We start from the raw sequence: 17001 nt of genomic DNA, 5'->3' as shown, positions 1-17001 counted from the left end.
CTTATTAACAGCGTGATGTGAGGGAAGTCAACCACTGTGAGCCACAGTGTGCTCATTTATAAAACGGGACTAATAATTATAGTCTCCAGGGGTTCTGGTGGGGCTGGGATGGACACATTACTTTGTCCAACAAATATTAAACTTAAGAGCGTGTTCCAGGTCCCACATGAGGGACCTGCAGGTACACAACAAGGGGCAAGACGGACAAGCCTGCCCTCAGGGGAGCTTACAGACTAATGGGGGAAATAGATAGGAAAATACACCTCACCACCCAAATGCCCACAGAAATAACCGATTGTCTAAGTGCCAGGAAGGCAAGAACCAGTGCTTTCCGAGGTAATAACAGGGTGGACCTATTACAGAGAATGATTCTGTACAGCAAAGACATCCACACTGAGAAGGAGCTGGGGGATGGGTAGAGGCCTGAGGCTCTGAACTAACAAAGTTTGGTGCCTGGAGCCCCGTGGGGCATGTGTGGGGTGGTGGCGGGAGAGAGGCCTGAGCAGGCAGAGCTCTGTCAGCCGTGGGAAGGATTTGGGATTTTGTTTTAAGGGCAATAGGAGAAGCCACTGTAAAGTTTAAAAACCAGAGACGATTTATTTCTGCTTTTGAGAGTTCCTTTGCCTGCTCTAGAGGGATGAGGTTAGGGGGGCAGTGATGGCTGCGTTTATAAGTACGTGAGGCGAAACCTCTCAGTTCCTTGCCCGGCACACAGTAGGTACTCATTAATGTTCAGGAGAGAAGCGAGGGAAACCCCGGGCTGAGATCTAGATGTGTGACCCGGGGAAGCTGTCCACTTTCCCCTCTGCAGACCAGGAAAGTAAGAGAGGGTTGATGAGGGCCTTTCCTGCTCTGGCCTCCGTGGCTCCAGTTAGAGCTGCCAGAGTGGCAGAGAAGGCCTCAGAGGCTGGTCGGCTGAAGCTGGGGGGACTCTCGGGGAACGCAGGCTTCCCAGGGCTCTCAGTTGAGGGGAAGCTAACGCAACTGCTAATTCTTAAGATTCGATGGTTCCAATGGATTTCAGAGGCCTTCCCAGCCCCCACCAAACATAATCTTCAATATTCAGTGGCTCATTGAGCCCTCTGACCCACACCGCCCCAACCCCATCCCCTGACTGAAATTCCAATTGAGTTTTTTTCTCTTTTAGGTTCATGTATTGGTCTGACTGGGGGTACCAGGCCAAGATCGAGAAGTCTGGGCTCAACGGTGTGGACCGGCAAACACTGGTATCAGACAACATTGAATGGCCCAATGGAATCACCCTGGGTGAGGCCTGCCTTCCCTGGATTGGGGCCCTGTCCAACTACCCAGTGCTGACTACCATCTGGAGCCCCACGGATCTTGTATTTATATCCCCCATAGAGTACCTGTGCCTGTATTTCTGGATGGTTGCCCCAGGCTTGCCTCCGTGGGAGGCCTGGCCTGGAAATGTGGGTAGGGGAAGTGGGCACAGAGGAGCCGAGATCCTGGTTGGGATCCCAAACTCAAGACCTGATGCCCTGTCCCCAGATTTGCTGAACCAGCGCTTGTACTGGGTAGACTCCAAGCTTCACCAGCTCTCCAGCATTGACCTCAATGGAGGCAACAGGAAGATGCTGATTTCCTCCCCCGACTTCCTCAGCCACCCTTTCGGGATAGCTGTGTTTGAGGTAAGCCCCGGGAGGGGACATATGTCCCTAGCAGGACGCTAAAGCCTAGAAAAGGCTTTTCAAATAGGATGGCTCTCTGAGACTTGTCCAAACAGAAACAAAGGAAGAGAGAAGCCAGCTGACTTGTGTGTACACAGTGTGTGAACTGCCCGCACACAGAGGCCTCGCAACCTACTGTCCTGTGCTTCCTTCCCAAGACCCCTCTCAGAGCACTTGTCACAGGGAAGTTGCTAGAACACGTGTGTTCCCTCTTTGTGCCCTCAGCGCCTGGCACTGTACCCCTATACAGAAGGTACACAATAAAGGGAGGGAGGGAAGAAGGAATATACATTTCCTTAGACTCTGCTGTTGGAAATAGCCTGAGAGATGCTATTCGGCTCAGCACACTTTGGCTGACCTTTGCTGGACCCTGGGGTCATTGAAGTGAATCAGATGTTATCTCAGTCCTCACGAAGCTCCCCAGAGGGTGGAGCGTCCCACCCCTCCTGTGCCTCTGTTCGGCCCTAACAACCTTTCTTCTTGGGGAACGAGTAACCCAGAACCAACCCAGGTCTCACCACGTCGATCTTTTCCCCTAAATTAACTTTGCCCCCAAGGGGAGGGAAAGCAAGGGGACCGTGGTCTATGGTGGCTATTGGGCCATATTTGCTTGGAGTGACATCACTCAGCACTGCTCTGAAATTCTGGGCAGAGCCCCACCTCCAAGTCCAGCCCCCGCTTGGAAAGACAGGTGTGTGCAGACATGTAGGTGCGTGTGTGTGGCATGCACGTGTAAAGTGTATGCGTGTGTCTCCAGAAATCCAGCCATTTACAAGTGTGCATTTCTGGTATGCGCTGGTGCTTGTGAATATGTAAGTACTTACACCAAGACTTGGCCAAGTGTCTGTTCTGGTCCAAGTGTGCTTTTGTGGGTACGTACGTGTCCAGATCTGTGCGTGGAGCTGCATGGTTGCACCTGTCGTTGTGGAGTCGCCCGCAGGTGAACCTGTAGGCTTATGTGGACAGAATGTTGGATGCATACAGGTCTGTGTGTACGCAGAAGCTGTAGAAGGACCTACCAGGGAATAGTCCTCAATCCAATCTTGGTCCCAGGCCCCAGTAGGGTTAACAGCCATTGAGACCGGACCTTGGGTTTCTCCTCGGCTCCAGGAAGCAGGCCTAGCTCAGCATTAATGAACAGTCTTCAGGCCAAAGCACAGAATCAACAAATAATCCTCCATGACAGAGGGGAACCAGAGTATGTGCCACAGATTAGTGGCTGAGAACCCATCCCCTGGGCTCCCTGTGAATCTGTGGGCAGGAGAGCTCAGGGGAGAGGTCAGGGCAGTTTTTGTGATAATGGTTTGGGCCAAGCCCTGAGACTAAGGTCACGGGTTTAAGCTCTAGGCCTCCCATCCTGTGCATTCTGTACCCCCACAGGACAAGGTGTTCTGGACAGACCTGGAGAATGAGGCCATTTTCAGTGCAAATCGGCTCAATGGCCTGGAAATCTCTGTCCTCACTGAGAACCTCAATAACCCACATGACATTGTCATCTTCCATGAGCTGAAGCAGCCAAGAGGTGAGCCTTGCCTGGCCCTGCGGCCCCTGCCCGCGCCCTCTCCCTGCACTAGTCGGGCTGTGTGATGTTCCCGTAACGCCATTTCCCAACGTTCCCAGGACACGTGGCGGCAGCCACTCTCGTTGGGAGTGTGCTTTGCCGTCACACATTTTACCTCATTTCCTTCAGCTCTTGGTGAAATAAGGCTGGGTATAAAAACTATAATCTAAAGTTCCATTTGTGCCTACAAGGAGTGGGTGTTACTTTTCTCATTTAGAAAGCTGAGGCTCAGAAAGGTAAAATGATGGAACTAAAACCGAAACTCAGGTCCGTCTGATTCCAAGAGCTACTTCTGCCAGGAGGGAGCACGTCACCTCTCATTTATGATGTGTACCCATTTTGCATCAGTGTAAGCTAATATATCCCCGGGCCATGAAGCAATCCAGCTCGTTGGGACCAGAAGCCAGGAATCCTGCTCGTCGGGCTCCCCGGGCTCTCTTGCTAGGATATAGTGCTCAGGCTACCTGTAACTCAGCTGTGGCCACCAGGGGGACAGGGGGAAGGCACAGGGGAGAGAGGGGATGAGCATGGTGCCTGATTCTAGACCTGAAAGTTTAAATAAGAAAGAGACATGGCACATGGCATAGAGGGAGAAACATGGACTTTGGAATCCAACAGACCTCAGTTTAAATTCCAACTGTAAAATTACTAGAACTGTAACTTGGACCAGTTTGTGCTCTTTGAGCCCAGACATCTGGTATCTGTCATTCTGGGCCATGCACCCACCTCTCAGCATTGTCGTCAGGGTTGAAGGGAGGTGGGGGGTGGGGGGAGGAACACCAGGTCCAAGGCTGGGATGTGCCCAAAAAGAGTAGGAGAGAAAGCTTTTGGAGCAAGCCGACTGGGAAGGGCCTCATCCTTGGGAGAAGGGAGGACTTGGCATGTCTTGTCTTTGCTCCAACTCTCTCCCTCTCCCCCTCTCTCTCTGTGCCATTAGCTGCAGATGCCTGCGAGCTGAGTGCCCAGCCCAATGGCGGCTGTGAGTACCTGTGCCTTCCTGCTCCTCAGATCTCCAGCCCCTCTCCCAAGTACACGTGTGCCTGTCCTGACACAATGTGGCTGGGCCCAGACATGAAGAGGTGCTACCGAGGTAAGCAGACCTACCAGGGGGCAGGCCCCCAGCAAAGCGAGATCCCCTCCTGCTAAACTCCTCCCTTGGCTTCCGGGATGCCATATGCTCCCGGTTTTTGTGTCTTTTCTGGCTGCGTGTTGCCTTCTTTACCGTCCTTGAATGCTGGTGTCCCACGGGGTCCTTCCAAGGCTTTCTCTTCTCACTTCCAAGAAAAAATGCACATTTACAGACAACATTTTGAACTCAGTTTCAGGGGCTTTCTGGAGGCCCTTGAAGACCTGAAATTAAGAACCCTTTTCCCTATGGCTTCGGTTCCTATTTCTATGCAGGTGACTGTGAGCTTGCCCATTCCTTACCTAGAACTGGACACATGACACAGAAGCCTTTCTGTGATATGATTAGGACTAATAGTTAATACTTAGGCCGTGTAAGCCTCTATTCACTGTCCAGTGTTATACAGGGCCAAGGCCTTTGGTGTAAGCACAGATCTGCTACATCAGATTTATGAATTATGATTTTCAGGTCCAGTTCTTTAAAGTGGAGTGAGAATTTGAATTTAGTAGTGTATCAATATGCATGTAAAATCCTTCTAGATTTATAGTATTTCCCCCCCCCAGTCTTTTACAGTGGTCTTGCCCACACCTAATTCTATAGCCTTGCTTTAATGACTTGTCTTAATCAAATCAATGTGCAGTTTAAACACAAAGTACTTGGGATTCAGCTAGAGGAAAGGTCAGAGCCCATTCAGGAGGTTTAGGGAAGGCTTCCTGGAAGTGGCATTTGAGCTGAGCCTTGAGGATGACTTCATAAGTATAATTTGTAGAGGCAGTGAGTTAGGCCTAAAGCAAGAGAATTCTCTGTGCAAGTGACCTCCTTGGCATTTCTCCTCCAGCACCTCAATCTACCTCAACTACGACGTTAGCTCCTACCACAGCGAGGACACCAGCGGAAAACACGAGAGCCCCTGGGACCACTGTCCACAGCCTCACGTACCAGAACCACAGCACAGAGACACCAAGCCTGGCAGCTGTGGTCCCAAGCTCAGTTGGCGTCCCCAGGGCTCCCAACATCAAGCCATCTTCCCCAAGCCCTGCGACCAGCAACCACTCCCAACACTGTAAGGAAATGAGCTCTGCATTCTTTGGTGACATGGGAGAGGCCTTCAGGAAGCCTGGGTGGGTGGGGAGGTGCTGGGAGGGCTGAGGATGTTTGGGGGGAAGATATGTGGAAGAAGAGATCACACCGGAGCAGAATCTTGGACCTCTCTGAGGGAACCGGTAGAAGTGCCCACCTATGATTTAGGAGTCTGAGGTGCCCCTGACTTGTAGAGGGTCTTGTGGGAAGCCACTTCCTATCTCTGAGCCTCAGTTTCTTCACCTACAAAGTGGGACTGATAACTGCCCTTCCCCCCACCTGCTTCACGAGCTTGCCTAGAGAGACAAAGGAGGTGATGTAAACAGTAGGGCTCGCGTGCACAGCCTCTGCTGCTGCTGGGAATGTGCCTGGGTTCACTACTGATGCAGCGATGAGGGAGCGTCCCTCTGATCTGGAAACCTCAGAAGCTCTGGTCTCTTTTCTTAACTCCCTTAGCCAGTTCCCCAGCTAGTAACACCCGTCACTATGGTCTGCTTGTGCCTCTTTCCAAACCCTGGCATGAAAATAATTAAGTTCAGCACTTATGAAATCATCCAAAGCAATACTTGTCATGGCTAGAAATGTTCTGTCTCATGAGCCAGCAAATACCTTTTTTTAAATTAAGTCACCTGCCAGGGCGAGTTCACTTAAGAAGATAAACCATCTTTAAAACATTTTTCCATATGTGGCCCAGAAACCAAGCAGCCAGGTAGCACCTTTCTTATCAGGCCCACCTTGCCGGCAGAAGCTGGCTTCGCAGAGCTGAGCGCTCACCCTGACTTTTGGAGGGTTAGCTCAGTGAGTTCCAGGCCCTCTCCAGCGGGGCAGAGCCTCTGATCCAGGTCTCCGCACCCGCCTCCTGCTGCTCAGGGTGTGCTCATGCGCAGTGAGGGCGCAGCGCTGCGGGCCGCAGGCTTCCCCAGCAGTGCCCCACTCTGAAGCCTGCAAGGGCATAGTGAGCGCTCCGCCTGAATTACCTCACTTAACCTTCACAGTGCCCCTAGGAGGTAGGTAACTCGCCCACACAGGTAGCGAGTAGGAGAGCTGGGATTTGAACCCAGGATGTCTGACCCCAGGAGCCTGTGCTGTTGGTTCCACTACTTATAGTGCCTCCCATTTTAATTACTTATTGAAAATAAGCTGATAATGCAGACGGACAGAGAGACCGCCCAAGCAACAGAGACAAAGCAATAGGTACAGGCTGGAAAAGGCAGTTGCCTCAGTCAGCGATGTAGAGACCTAAGTGTTCACTCCGCCAAGCACTCCACCACCACCACCCAGCTTCCTAGCACTGTGGTCCTGTGGGGTGGCTAAGGGATGTGGGGCACACATCCTGGGTTTGGGTCCCAGCGCTGCAGCTTCTCTGTGAGCCCCCAGAACCCCAGAAGACTATGTTTCCCCACATGTGAAGTGAATATAACCTCAGTTGTGCTCACGTCGGGGGAGTTTTCATAGGATCTGGAAAGACTGAATTGTTAGGCATTAGCCAGGAGCCTCACTATGGAATGAGAGCAAGAAGCAGCTGGTAGTTCTTACAGCTTGAGGCAAGCAAGGACTTGGGCTCACGGCGATGGAGCATCGTTAGGCACGTTTGTGTTTTGCAGATGGGAATGAAGGCGGCAAGATGGACTCAACCGTCACTGCTGCGGTCATTGGGATCCTCGTGCCCATGGGTGAGTGTGGCCCCAAATCTCCAGGGAGACGAGAGCAACCACGCTCAGGCTCTGGGGAAAAGCACTAGCCTTAGCCCTGAGCACACTGACCTGTCCCATTGAGGAGACTGTGGCTCAGAGACCTTTTCTGCCCCAGGAGATTTCCAGCCCACTTCCCAGTGTGGTCATTTGGTATCTTAGCTTGGCACGTAAGACCCTTCAGGACCTGGCCCCCGGCAGCTGTCCTAATGCCTCACTGTACCCCAGCGTTCACCCTCCCCCTGCCTGAAGGCAGACTTTTGGCTCCATGGGCACAGGGCTGGGGCCTCTCTTGCTCGCCACTCTCTCCAGCTCCTAGCAGTGGTTGCCACATGGTAGGATATAAAATTTTTGTTGAGTTAATGAGGAGCGCTGCTTGCCATTCTTTTAGGAAATCATGCTATCTTGCTTCATTTCGGTTTGGTTTTCAACAAACATTTATCAAGCAGCTGCGATGTACCAGACTCTGTGATAAGTGGAGAGAAGGTGATTAAAAATGAAGAAGACATGATTCCTGTCCTCAGAAAGTTTAGTCTTTTCGGAGAGACCCACATAGCAGATAATTTGACCACAACATGGGAAGTCTAAGCCACAGGCGGTCCGTGGAAGTGCCAAGGAAGTACTTAACTTGGAATCGGAAGAGAAGGGAAGTGAGCAGGGAAGGTTTCCGAGTGGAAATGATAGGAAATGACTCACACCGAGTCAGCCCAATGAAGAAGAATCCAGAGCAGTCCAAGCAGTTGAAACAGCATGAAGCAAAGCCAGGAAGGGGAACAAGCATGGGAGGGCAAGGTAGGGGTGGGCTTGGAACCAGAAGTCCAATATGGCCAAAATATAACACTGAGTTCAACCTCTCGGAGAACCACAGAGGCTGATTTAGTCTCTCCCACCCCGCGGTTCACACGGTATCCTGAATATGCTGTCTTGTTCTAGTCTCATCTCTTGATGGGGTCTTCGAACTGTGACTGCCCATTCATAGGCTGATCCCCCTTGCTTGCCCACGGTCACCTCAGGGACCAGGACTTTGTCCATTTATCCTGGAAATCCCCAGTGTGGTGGTGAGCTAATGAGTGAATGTTTTCAAAACTCCTACACCATGCAAGGGACTGTGCTGGGTGCCAAGGGTCCCGGGAAGAGAAAGATAAAAGATTTTTTAAGAGCTTTCAGTCTTTACTCAGACTTGGTCCTAAAAAGTGATGCAAGAGAGGTGTTACCACATACTACATACATACAGCTACATGGGGCCCTGCAGAGGAGAGGGAATGGTCCTTCCGGATAAGAGGCCATCTGAATTGGCCTTGTAAGGCGTTAACCATAAAGATGATGAGGAGAGTATGGCGGGCTGAGTTTGAGTAGAGTGAATGGAACATACTCTGAACATTGTTTAGTGAAAGAGAAACCAAGCCCTTTCCTGCCATCCTCTACTCGATAGAAGGAAGGGCGTGTGTAGTCTGTTTCCTTGATAGAACCCACTCCAATGTAATTAATATTTTTTAAATTTCTGTTCTTCTGAGGGGTGAAAGATGAGTATTCTTTCCCTTGCATTTCCCTATGAGGTAGAGTATCATTTCATATGCTTAATGGCCAGTTACATTGCCTCCTTAATGCATTGCTCACTCCCAGTCTTGTCTTGATTTTCTCTTGGATCTTGATCTTATTCTTATTTGTAGAAATATTTATACATAAGGAATATTAAACCTTTGTAATATACATTACAGATATTCTTTTTCTTACTCCCACTTGATTTTTAAATGTTTGTGGTTTTTTGCTACACACAAATTTGAAAATTTTAAGTATCCGATCTTTTCCTCTTTCGTGTTAGGATTTCTGGGTTTCGTGTTTTCCTTAGGAAGCTCTCTCTCAATGTAAATTGTTAAAATATCTTCATATATATTTTTCTACTAGACATTATTTTATAGTTAGACAGAAATCCATTTGGAATTTATTTAGAGTATGCTGTGAGGCAGAGATTTAATTTTTTTTTTCTACAGGCCTCTTTCATTTTCCCAAGACCATTATTGAATAATCCATCCCTCTGACCTGAATTGTCATCTTTTTTATAAACCTTTATTATGAACTACATGCCTGTCCATACTTTGATCTTCTTCTGGGCTGTTCACTGTCCTTCACCGGTTACCTGTCCGTTCCTTTATATGGCAAGAACAACTTCACACTAGATTTTAATACCTAGTAGGGCATTATTGTTCTTGCTATATTTTCTTAGTTTTTTTTTTCAACTTCTCTTCTAGATAAACTTTAAAATCATCTTAATTCTTTAAAAATCATGATGGAATCTTATGTTTTGGATACATAAGTTGATGTGGGGAAAAGTCACATTTTTACAATACTGAAGCTTCCCGTCCAGGAACATGACACATCTCCCAGTTTTTTTGAGTCTTCTTTTATATCCTTCTGTAAAATTGTATAGATCAAATAGGACTTGAGCATTTCTTGTTACGTTATTCGACGTATTTTGTAGATTTCCATTGGGCTGGTATGAATGTTCCATTTTCTAATTGGTTATTGCTCATTGATAAGAAAGCTATTGATTTTTTTACATTAGTTCTTGATGAACTGAAGTTATTTCAAATAGTTTTTCATCTGCTTTTTTCAGATTTTTCTGAACATACAGAACTGCTGATACTAACATTTTGGTTTCTCCCGTTTCCCTGTGTGTCTTCTTCCATTCCTGATCTGGTCTCACAGCAGAGCTGGGTCTCTGGAACCATAAATGGTGGTGACAGTTGTCCTGGCCTTGTCCCCATCTTTAATGAGTATTGATGATCACAGTCTTACCAAAGTAAAACACTCCCTCTCAGGCAGCCTGGATAGCTGTCATTAGCCTTCACTTGAAAGCTCACAGTGACCACCTACTATCTCATGAAGCCACTGGCCCCATTTTTACCCAACTGTGTTAGAGAACTTCCTTCTTTATTCATTAATACGTTCATCGGTTGCCCCTCAGAGCCAGGGTCTCCCTGCTGTGTCCCCTTCCAGAGATGTGCCTCTCCTTGCAGAGCCCCTGCTTTGGAAAGAAACACCCCCCACGCCACCATCCACCCTCCATTTGGGGTAAGAACGGTTTTCTCAGAGAATTGCAAAGTGGCAGCAGTGTTAGGACAAAGGTGTGGTGAGGAAATTCACTCATTCACTCCGTACATGTTACTGAGCTGGACAGAGAGGTGAAGACAAAGTCTGTGCCCACAAAGAGCTCAGTTGGGGCTACACACATATAAAGGACAGGACCGCAGGCTGGGAACACACAGGAGGGAGCAACTGACTGGTCCCAGGAAGTGGAGGAGACTTCACATTTGAGCTGGGCCTTGAAAGAGGGGTAGTTAATAAAGGAAGAGATAGGAGAAGGGCTTCCAAGCGGCAGAAAAAGGACACACAGAACCACCTGAGGAACAAGGGGCAGGAAAGTTGGAGAGGGGGCGTGAAATGCACTGACATCTGAGCAATGGACTAGAGCTTCCTGGAAGTTCAGCATGCTGTGTCCCTTTCTCCAGCGGTAATAGCCCTGCTGTGCATGAGTGGCTACCTGATCTGGAGAAACTGGAAGCGGAAGAACACCAAAAGCATGAATTTTGACAACCCAGTATACAGGAAAACAACGGAAGAGGAGGACGAAGATGAGCTCCACATAGGGAGAACTGCTCAGATTGGCCATGTCTATCCTGCAGTAAGTATCCCTTGTTTGGAGAATTCCTTCTTTCCTTTCTCCTTTCCTTCCTTCCACCTTTCCTTCCTTCCTCCTCCCTCCCTCCCTCCCTTCCTTCCTCCCTTTCTTCCTTCCTCTTTTCCTTCCTCCTTCCCTCCTTCCCTCCTTCCAACATTTATCAAGTGTGCCAGGCACTATCCTAGGCCCTGGGGACACAGACACTCTGGGGCAGGTGGTTGGGGTGGAAATGGATCAGGACCCCCGCTGCAGCTAGAGGCTATTCCTACAGTAAAGAAGCCAATGTCTTTGTTTCTGCTGAGTAAGTTTTCAGAACCTTTGGCCTGGAAGGGTAACTGTGGCCATGCAGTTCAAATGCATTCATCGCACGTGAGCCAAGCGCAGTCCCAGATACGCTGTGTTCACAAATAGAGAAGGAAGGTTCCCACTTCCGAGGAGCTGGTGGGGGGGGTGAGAGTCACTTACTGTTGTACAGTTGTGCGCGGAGTGCCTTGGTGGAGCTCAGGGGTCTCTTCCAGGAAGCTTTCCCCAGTTTCTCTGTTCTTCCACAGCCTCTCTCCGTCCCAGCACCTGTCACACTGTAGTCAACTTGTCTTTTTGCTCATTGGTCTCCCCACTAGACTGTGAACTCCTTGAGGGCGGGCTTGTTCGATTCATTGGTTTCCCTGGGGCCTAGGTCTGCATAGCTGGCTCCCGGTGATATTAGTTGAACAGACGCTGTGGGACCAGCCATGGAGCTGTGAATTCTATTTGGGAAACAGGCAGGGAATGTCTCACAGAGGCTGTGATAGATGAACTGTATCCTTGAAAGGTTCATAGCAGTTTTTCAGCAAGAGAAGGAGGGAAATGGCATTCCAGAAAGAAGCATGTGCCAAGGCTGAGGGGCATAATAGGGCCTGGCCTGTTGGGGGAGCAGATGTCATGGTTCTATAGCAGAGTCAGGGGGCTGAGTGTGACCTCATAGGTCATCCAGTCCATCCCCCTGTCAGGCAATCAGCAGCTTTGATCACCCACTGTGGGCAGAGCCCTGTCTTGGGGAGACCAGAGAACTGGAAGACCCAGCCCCTGCCCTCAAGGAGCTTTTTGTCTTGCCGGGGGAACCAAGGTCACAGCTGCACCAACTCCCGAAGAACACTCTTTCCGAGCTGCCTGTCGTCAAGTGCAAGGTAGGGCAGTGCCACTTTGAGTCTGAGGGGCTGGTGAGTGAGGGCATGAGCCTAGGCAGGTACAGCCAATCCGACGGCATTCTGGTCCCGGAAGGCTGCCGATTGTAAGCTGGGTATTGGGGCAAAGAGGAAAGATGAGCTTGGTGTAGACCAAGGAAATGGCGCGTGGAAGAAATGATCGAGTATGGGGCAGAGCAGACTGCCTTGCCGCTGAAGCACACTATTCACGAAGGGGAAGCAGGGGACATGAAGTGGAGCAGGTGAGGAGGGCTGGCAGAGGGCCTTGAGACTTAACCTCGGCCAATCGCACAAGGGGCTTGACCAAGTTTTACAGCCTGGGGGGGTGCCCAGTGGAAGAAGGGTTGAGCTCAGCTTACAGAGGTGGCTCCCAGTTTCACTGCTTCATAGCCTTGTGGTCTTAGTCACTTCTTTCTGCTCACTTCTATTTGTAAAATAAGAATGATATCCCCCATTCTATCCGCCTCCTGAATTCATAGCATTCAGGCAGGACAGCATAGGCAAGAGAGCTTTTGTGAGTCACAAAGCACTCTACACGAGTCAGGCGGCGTTGTGTCCCAAGGGGCCAATAACCCCTCTGGAGGAGCTATTCCTGAGGCATCTAGGCCCGAGGAGTAAGCTCCTGTCAGCTGCAGGGAAATAGAGCAGGAGAGGGAGGAAATCGACATTTAGTGAGAACCTCCTGTGTGTCAGACACGACTCAGTGTTTTATGTACATTTCCTTGTATAGTTTTTACAGTAACTTGATAGAGTTGAGATGATTAGCCCCATTTTGCAGATGAGGAAACTGAGACTAGAGAATTTGAATAATTTGCCTAGGGTCACAACAAAGAAGTAGCAGAACCAGGACAAAAACTCCAGTCTATATGCACACAAAAAGTCCGTGCTCTTTCTGCTTATATCATGGGGTGAATAGCCTGGGAGCTCTGAGAATCAGTATCCTTGACAGCCTGTTGTCCCCCCTTGTCCTTTTCTCAGATCACTCCACCGTCACTGCCTTTGGTGTAGAGATTGGTCTTGGAGAGAGTGGGAGGGCACCTGGACAAAAGAAGAGGGTCTCAAGTGTCTTTGCTAGTAGAGCAAGGCCATGGTCTTCACCCAAACCACAAATAACCCAAAGATGATTTGAAAGGCAGTGGGGTTACTTTTTAATGTCTGTAGGCTGTCCATGGATGGAAAGTGCTAGTCTGGTTCTACTGTATTAGGCTGGTCAGACTGATCTAAAATACTGTGGACCCCACGTGTGTTAAGCACTCTACAGAGATGATCTCATTTGGTTTCTCAGCAACTCTCTGTGGTAGGTCCTATTCTTACTCCCATGTGACAGATTGTAAAACCAAGGCTCAGAGAGGTAAAGTGGTTACCCGATTCACTTAGCTAGGAGAAAGATATTGAAACATGGGTCTTCCCAAATGAGTGTACTCAGGAAATGGAAGAGTGGGAAAACAGGATTACGACAGACCCAGTTGTGGAAAGCTAGAGAGGTAGCCTGGAGGAGAAAACACTCAGAAGGAAAGGAAGGGAACTGAGACACTCTGCAGATTTCAAGGGTGGTCTGTATAGAACTCTCAGAGTCTAAGAGAATCAGGGAACATTGGAATAGTTAGAGAAACAGATTTCTTGTCAGTAGAGGAAAGAGGTTAAGTCCACTGTCTGCTCTTCCAGTGGAATAAACCAGCTCAGGGCTTCATGGGCTCAGCCCACTAACAGTCAGCCATTTGTGACAGGGGAATTCTAGCATCTAATGACTAGAAAGTAGGGTTGAGAAAAAGAGGGATTGAATTTAATTGACCTGTACCGCCTTCCGATTCTGTATGATCAGTTACAAGGGGTGCAGCAGATCGCCTGCCTACTGGTGACTCAAAAGCTAGAGACAAGTAGCTAATGGCCTGGGATTAAACATTGGCCAGAGCTAACCTACTGATGTTGAACAAACCTAAAATCCTATAAGGAAGGACTGAGAAAGTTGAGACCTCTGCAGCACTCCTTTACCATGAGGCAAAAAAGAATGATGGAAAAAGCAATAGCTCTAGATTCACCCAGGTCTGGGTTCAAATGTTAGTTCACCCACTTGCTATGTGATCCAGGACAAATGTTGTTAAAGCTCCTTGAGTCTCCATTTCCTCATCTGTAAAGTAAAGACAACAAACCTGTCTCCTGGGGTAGTGTGAAGATTATGTGGGCTAATGCCTGTCAAGTAACAGAATGTCTGCTGCCTTGTGGGGACTCAGTAAACAGTTCCTGTGGGCCTAATGGTGATGTCTTTGCTCTGTCTCCCCAGCGAGTGGCATTAAGCCTTGAAGATGATGGACTGCCCTGAGGATGGGACCACTCCCTTCGTGCCTCATGGAATTTAGTCCCATCCACTACACTTTCTGGATGGTGTATGCCTGCATGAAGGGGTTTCTGTATATGGGTCTGTGTGAGTGAGTGAGTGTGTGTGTGTGTGCGCGCGTGTGTGATTTCTTTTTAATTTATGTTGCGGAAAGGTAACCACAAAGTTATGATGAACTGCAAACATCCAAAGGATGTGAGAGTTTTTATATGTATAATGTTTTATACACTTTTTAACCGGTTGCACTGCCCATGGGGACTTCATGGAATGGCTACTGCCGAGTGACTGACACGATGTACATAACCAAATGGGGCTGATGGTACAGTAGCTTACTCATCATTTTAAAACTATATTTACAGAGGGTGTTTGGTTTGGGGGGGGCTTTTTTAGGTTTTGGAGTTTGGGGGTTGATTTTTTTTTTCAAGTATATAAAATGATGATGCTTTGTGGCTTCCATCAACATAAGTGAAAAAAAGAAGAAAACACTTCAACTCCCTCCCCCACTTAGATTATTTATTAACATATTTCAGAAATAAGATTAGTTCTATAGATAATTTAGAGACATGAGAGTATTTATTTTTGGTATGACTGGCCCACCATGCAGACTCCGCATGCATTGATGTTCCTATGTGTATGTGTGTGAGAGAGACAGATCTGTAGAAAGAGGCACGCCTGGGGCTGTTCGAATCCATACAGAGAAATACATGGGAAAACAGTCCACGGAGGGGCCTCTGTAGTTTTCAGAGAAGCCTCTGGAAATTTGGCTCAAAAAAATGGATGCAGTGGTTTGGTACACACGTGGTGGAAGAGGCAGGTCTTCCCCACCTCTGGCAACTCCTGGGATCCCAGTCAGTCAGGCAAAGCCTTTCAGTTCACCCATGGCTGCCATGACTCCCACTTGGGCTTTCTCTTCTGTGGCTGAGGCCAGTGCACAGACGTCACACAGTGCCAGTTCTCGTGAGCTCAGGCGAGAACATGCCCGAACCTTGGCTACTGCTTATTTTAAAGTTCGACATTTCAAGTAACTTCCTTTTCCTTCAGGATGCTTGGGTTGAATTCATTATGTTTCCTCTGAAGCAGGTACAGAGTGCCATCCTTACTCGTAGAGAGCTAAGTGGAGGCATTTCTAGAACAGCCCAAGTTTCCGTAGAGACTGGCTCAGGCACTGAACCTCTGACACATACAGTGGGTGAGGATAAGGACAGTGGAGTGGGTTCTGTTACATCTCTGTTTCTCCCTTTCCCTTATTCTCTGCCATTTCCTGTAAGTGGGGGAAACAACACAGGCTTGCTACCATCATGTGCTCATATAGAGGAAAGTAGCTTTAGGCTGAAGTCAGAAAAAGTGGCCAAACTTGAAGTCCTACGAGAGGGAAATGGCATACACAACGTTATAGCCTATTGAATATATATGTTCACACAGGGATTTGGTTTACTACTTTGTAAATAAAAGAAAAAATTCTGGGTATATGTATAGATTTTTTTTTTTCATTATGGACACTTTTTGTTGTTTTTCCTGGGTGTTGGGAGAGGTGGGAGAAGTGCTTTTTTCTCTTTGTGGGATCTACCATTGAAAACATGGTCCCAGAAGGAACTCTGGCCCCGCCAGCTCTCTCATCCAAGATCTGATCTTTTCTTAACTCTGCTGTTCTGCCACTTCCCTCCCACCAGACAGCCAGGGACAAGACATGTGAACAAACTGAACAAATTCTGACACCCCTCCCCGCAGCAGCCCCCAACTCAGTGAAGCTTGGATATCTCACCAGCTTGATACCCTTCGCATTCCCAGGCAGGCATTCAGGAGTTCTATAACCCTGCTCCTAGAACCTTTCTCCACGTCACTCGTGAGCTCCTCACTTCTGAGAAAAACAACTGTGTTCTGGAGCCTCGGCCCTATGCTCTGCGTAAACAAGCAATTTCCTCACGATATGCATGTGTTGTGGTCCTGAAACACTCATTGAGAGTCAACTGACCTAGAGACCAATACCAAATAGAATTTTAAGAACAGGTGGCCAACTCCTATGGAGCTTATTCACTTACTACTATTCTTTCAAGAATGGAAAGTAAAATTATTTTTGACTGAAGAAAAATGACCAAAAAAAAAAAAAAAGTCATTGAGATTTACAGAAAACAGGCAACTTTTTCTATGACCTGCCTCCAAAGAAATAGAATTTCCTGGGGAAATGAGAACAGTGACTAATGTGTAGTTTCTAAACTTTGAATCAGATCTTGGCCTTCCCAGAAAAAACAAACAAAGCAAAACAAACACAAACAAAAATGGAGTCAGAATGGTTCAGCCTGAGATCTCAAAATGATGATGAAACACAGCTTTCTCAGAGACGTCCACGTTTCCTGAATATACTACAAGTGCAGTTTGGAAGAGGCGGCTCTGGGAGCGGCTACAGAAGACGAATTGCAGAGTCCTCACGTGTCCGATGGTAGTCAGTAGGATGAAATCTGAGGAGGTCAGGTCCATCCTCCCTCTCTAGTCTTGGAGGCTCCTGAACCTCATTTTGAGGTGTTACTGCATTTCTGTTGCCTTTTGCCCCTGTGCTATCATGTATCTACAGCCAATGACAGATCATAGAGTCATTGGACTATAGAGCTGGAAGGAAATCTAGACATAAGGCCTGGAGGGTAGAAGATTTATCAGAATTT

General features: G+C 48.3%; 1 protein-coding gene across 4 annotated transcripts in view; it reads left to right on the top strand.

The window, feature by feature from the left end:
• Nucleotides 1-14789, top strand: part of LOC111143036 (LDL receptor related protein 8) — a 74415-nt gene extending 59626 nt beyond the window's left edge. For 2 of the 4 annotated variants that reach the window (XM_022496463.1, XM_022496461.1), the window contains 9 exons: nucleotides 1148-1266; nucleotides 1510-1649; nucleotides 3069-3210; nucleotides 4187-4339; nucleotides 5214-5438; nucleotides 7060-7128; nucleotides 10656-10828; nucleotides 11815-11991; nucleotides 14291-14789. In XM_022496463.1, coding sequence (XP_022352171.1) covers nucleotides 1148-1266; nucleotides 1510-1649; nucleotides 3069-3210; nucleotides 4187-4339; nucleotides 5214-5438; nucleotides 7060-7128; nucleotides 10656-10828; nucleotides 11815-11991; nucleotides 14291-14329 — 1237 coding nt within the window. In that variant the 3' untranslated portion in view covers nucleotides 14330-14789. The remainder of the gene's footprint in view (nucleotides 1-1147; nucleotides 1267-1509; nucleotides 1650-3068; nucleotides 3211-4186; nucleotides 4340-5213; nucleotides 5439-7059; nucleotides 7129-10655; nucleotides 10829-11814; nucleotides 11992-14290) is intronic. The other 2 variants (XM_022496462.1, XM_022496464.1) reach the window with 2 other exon arrangements.
• Nucleotides 14790-17001: the final 2212 nt, after the last annotated feature.

The sequence above is a fragment of the Enhydra lutris genome, unplaced genomic scaffold (genome assembly GCF_002288905.1).
Source record: "Enhydra lutris kenyoni isolate GAN:26980312 unplaced genomic scaffold, ASM228890v2 scaffoldscaffold9, whole genome shotgun sequence".
In the NCBI taxonomy this organism is placed as follows: Eukaryota; Metazoa; Chordata; class Mammalia; order Carnivora; family Mustelidae; genus Enhydra; species Enhydra lutris.
Note: the sequence above shows the minus strand (reverse complement) of the source record. Positions and strands in the feature narration are given on the sequence as shown.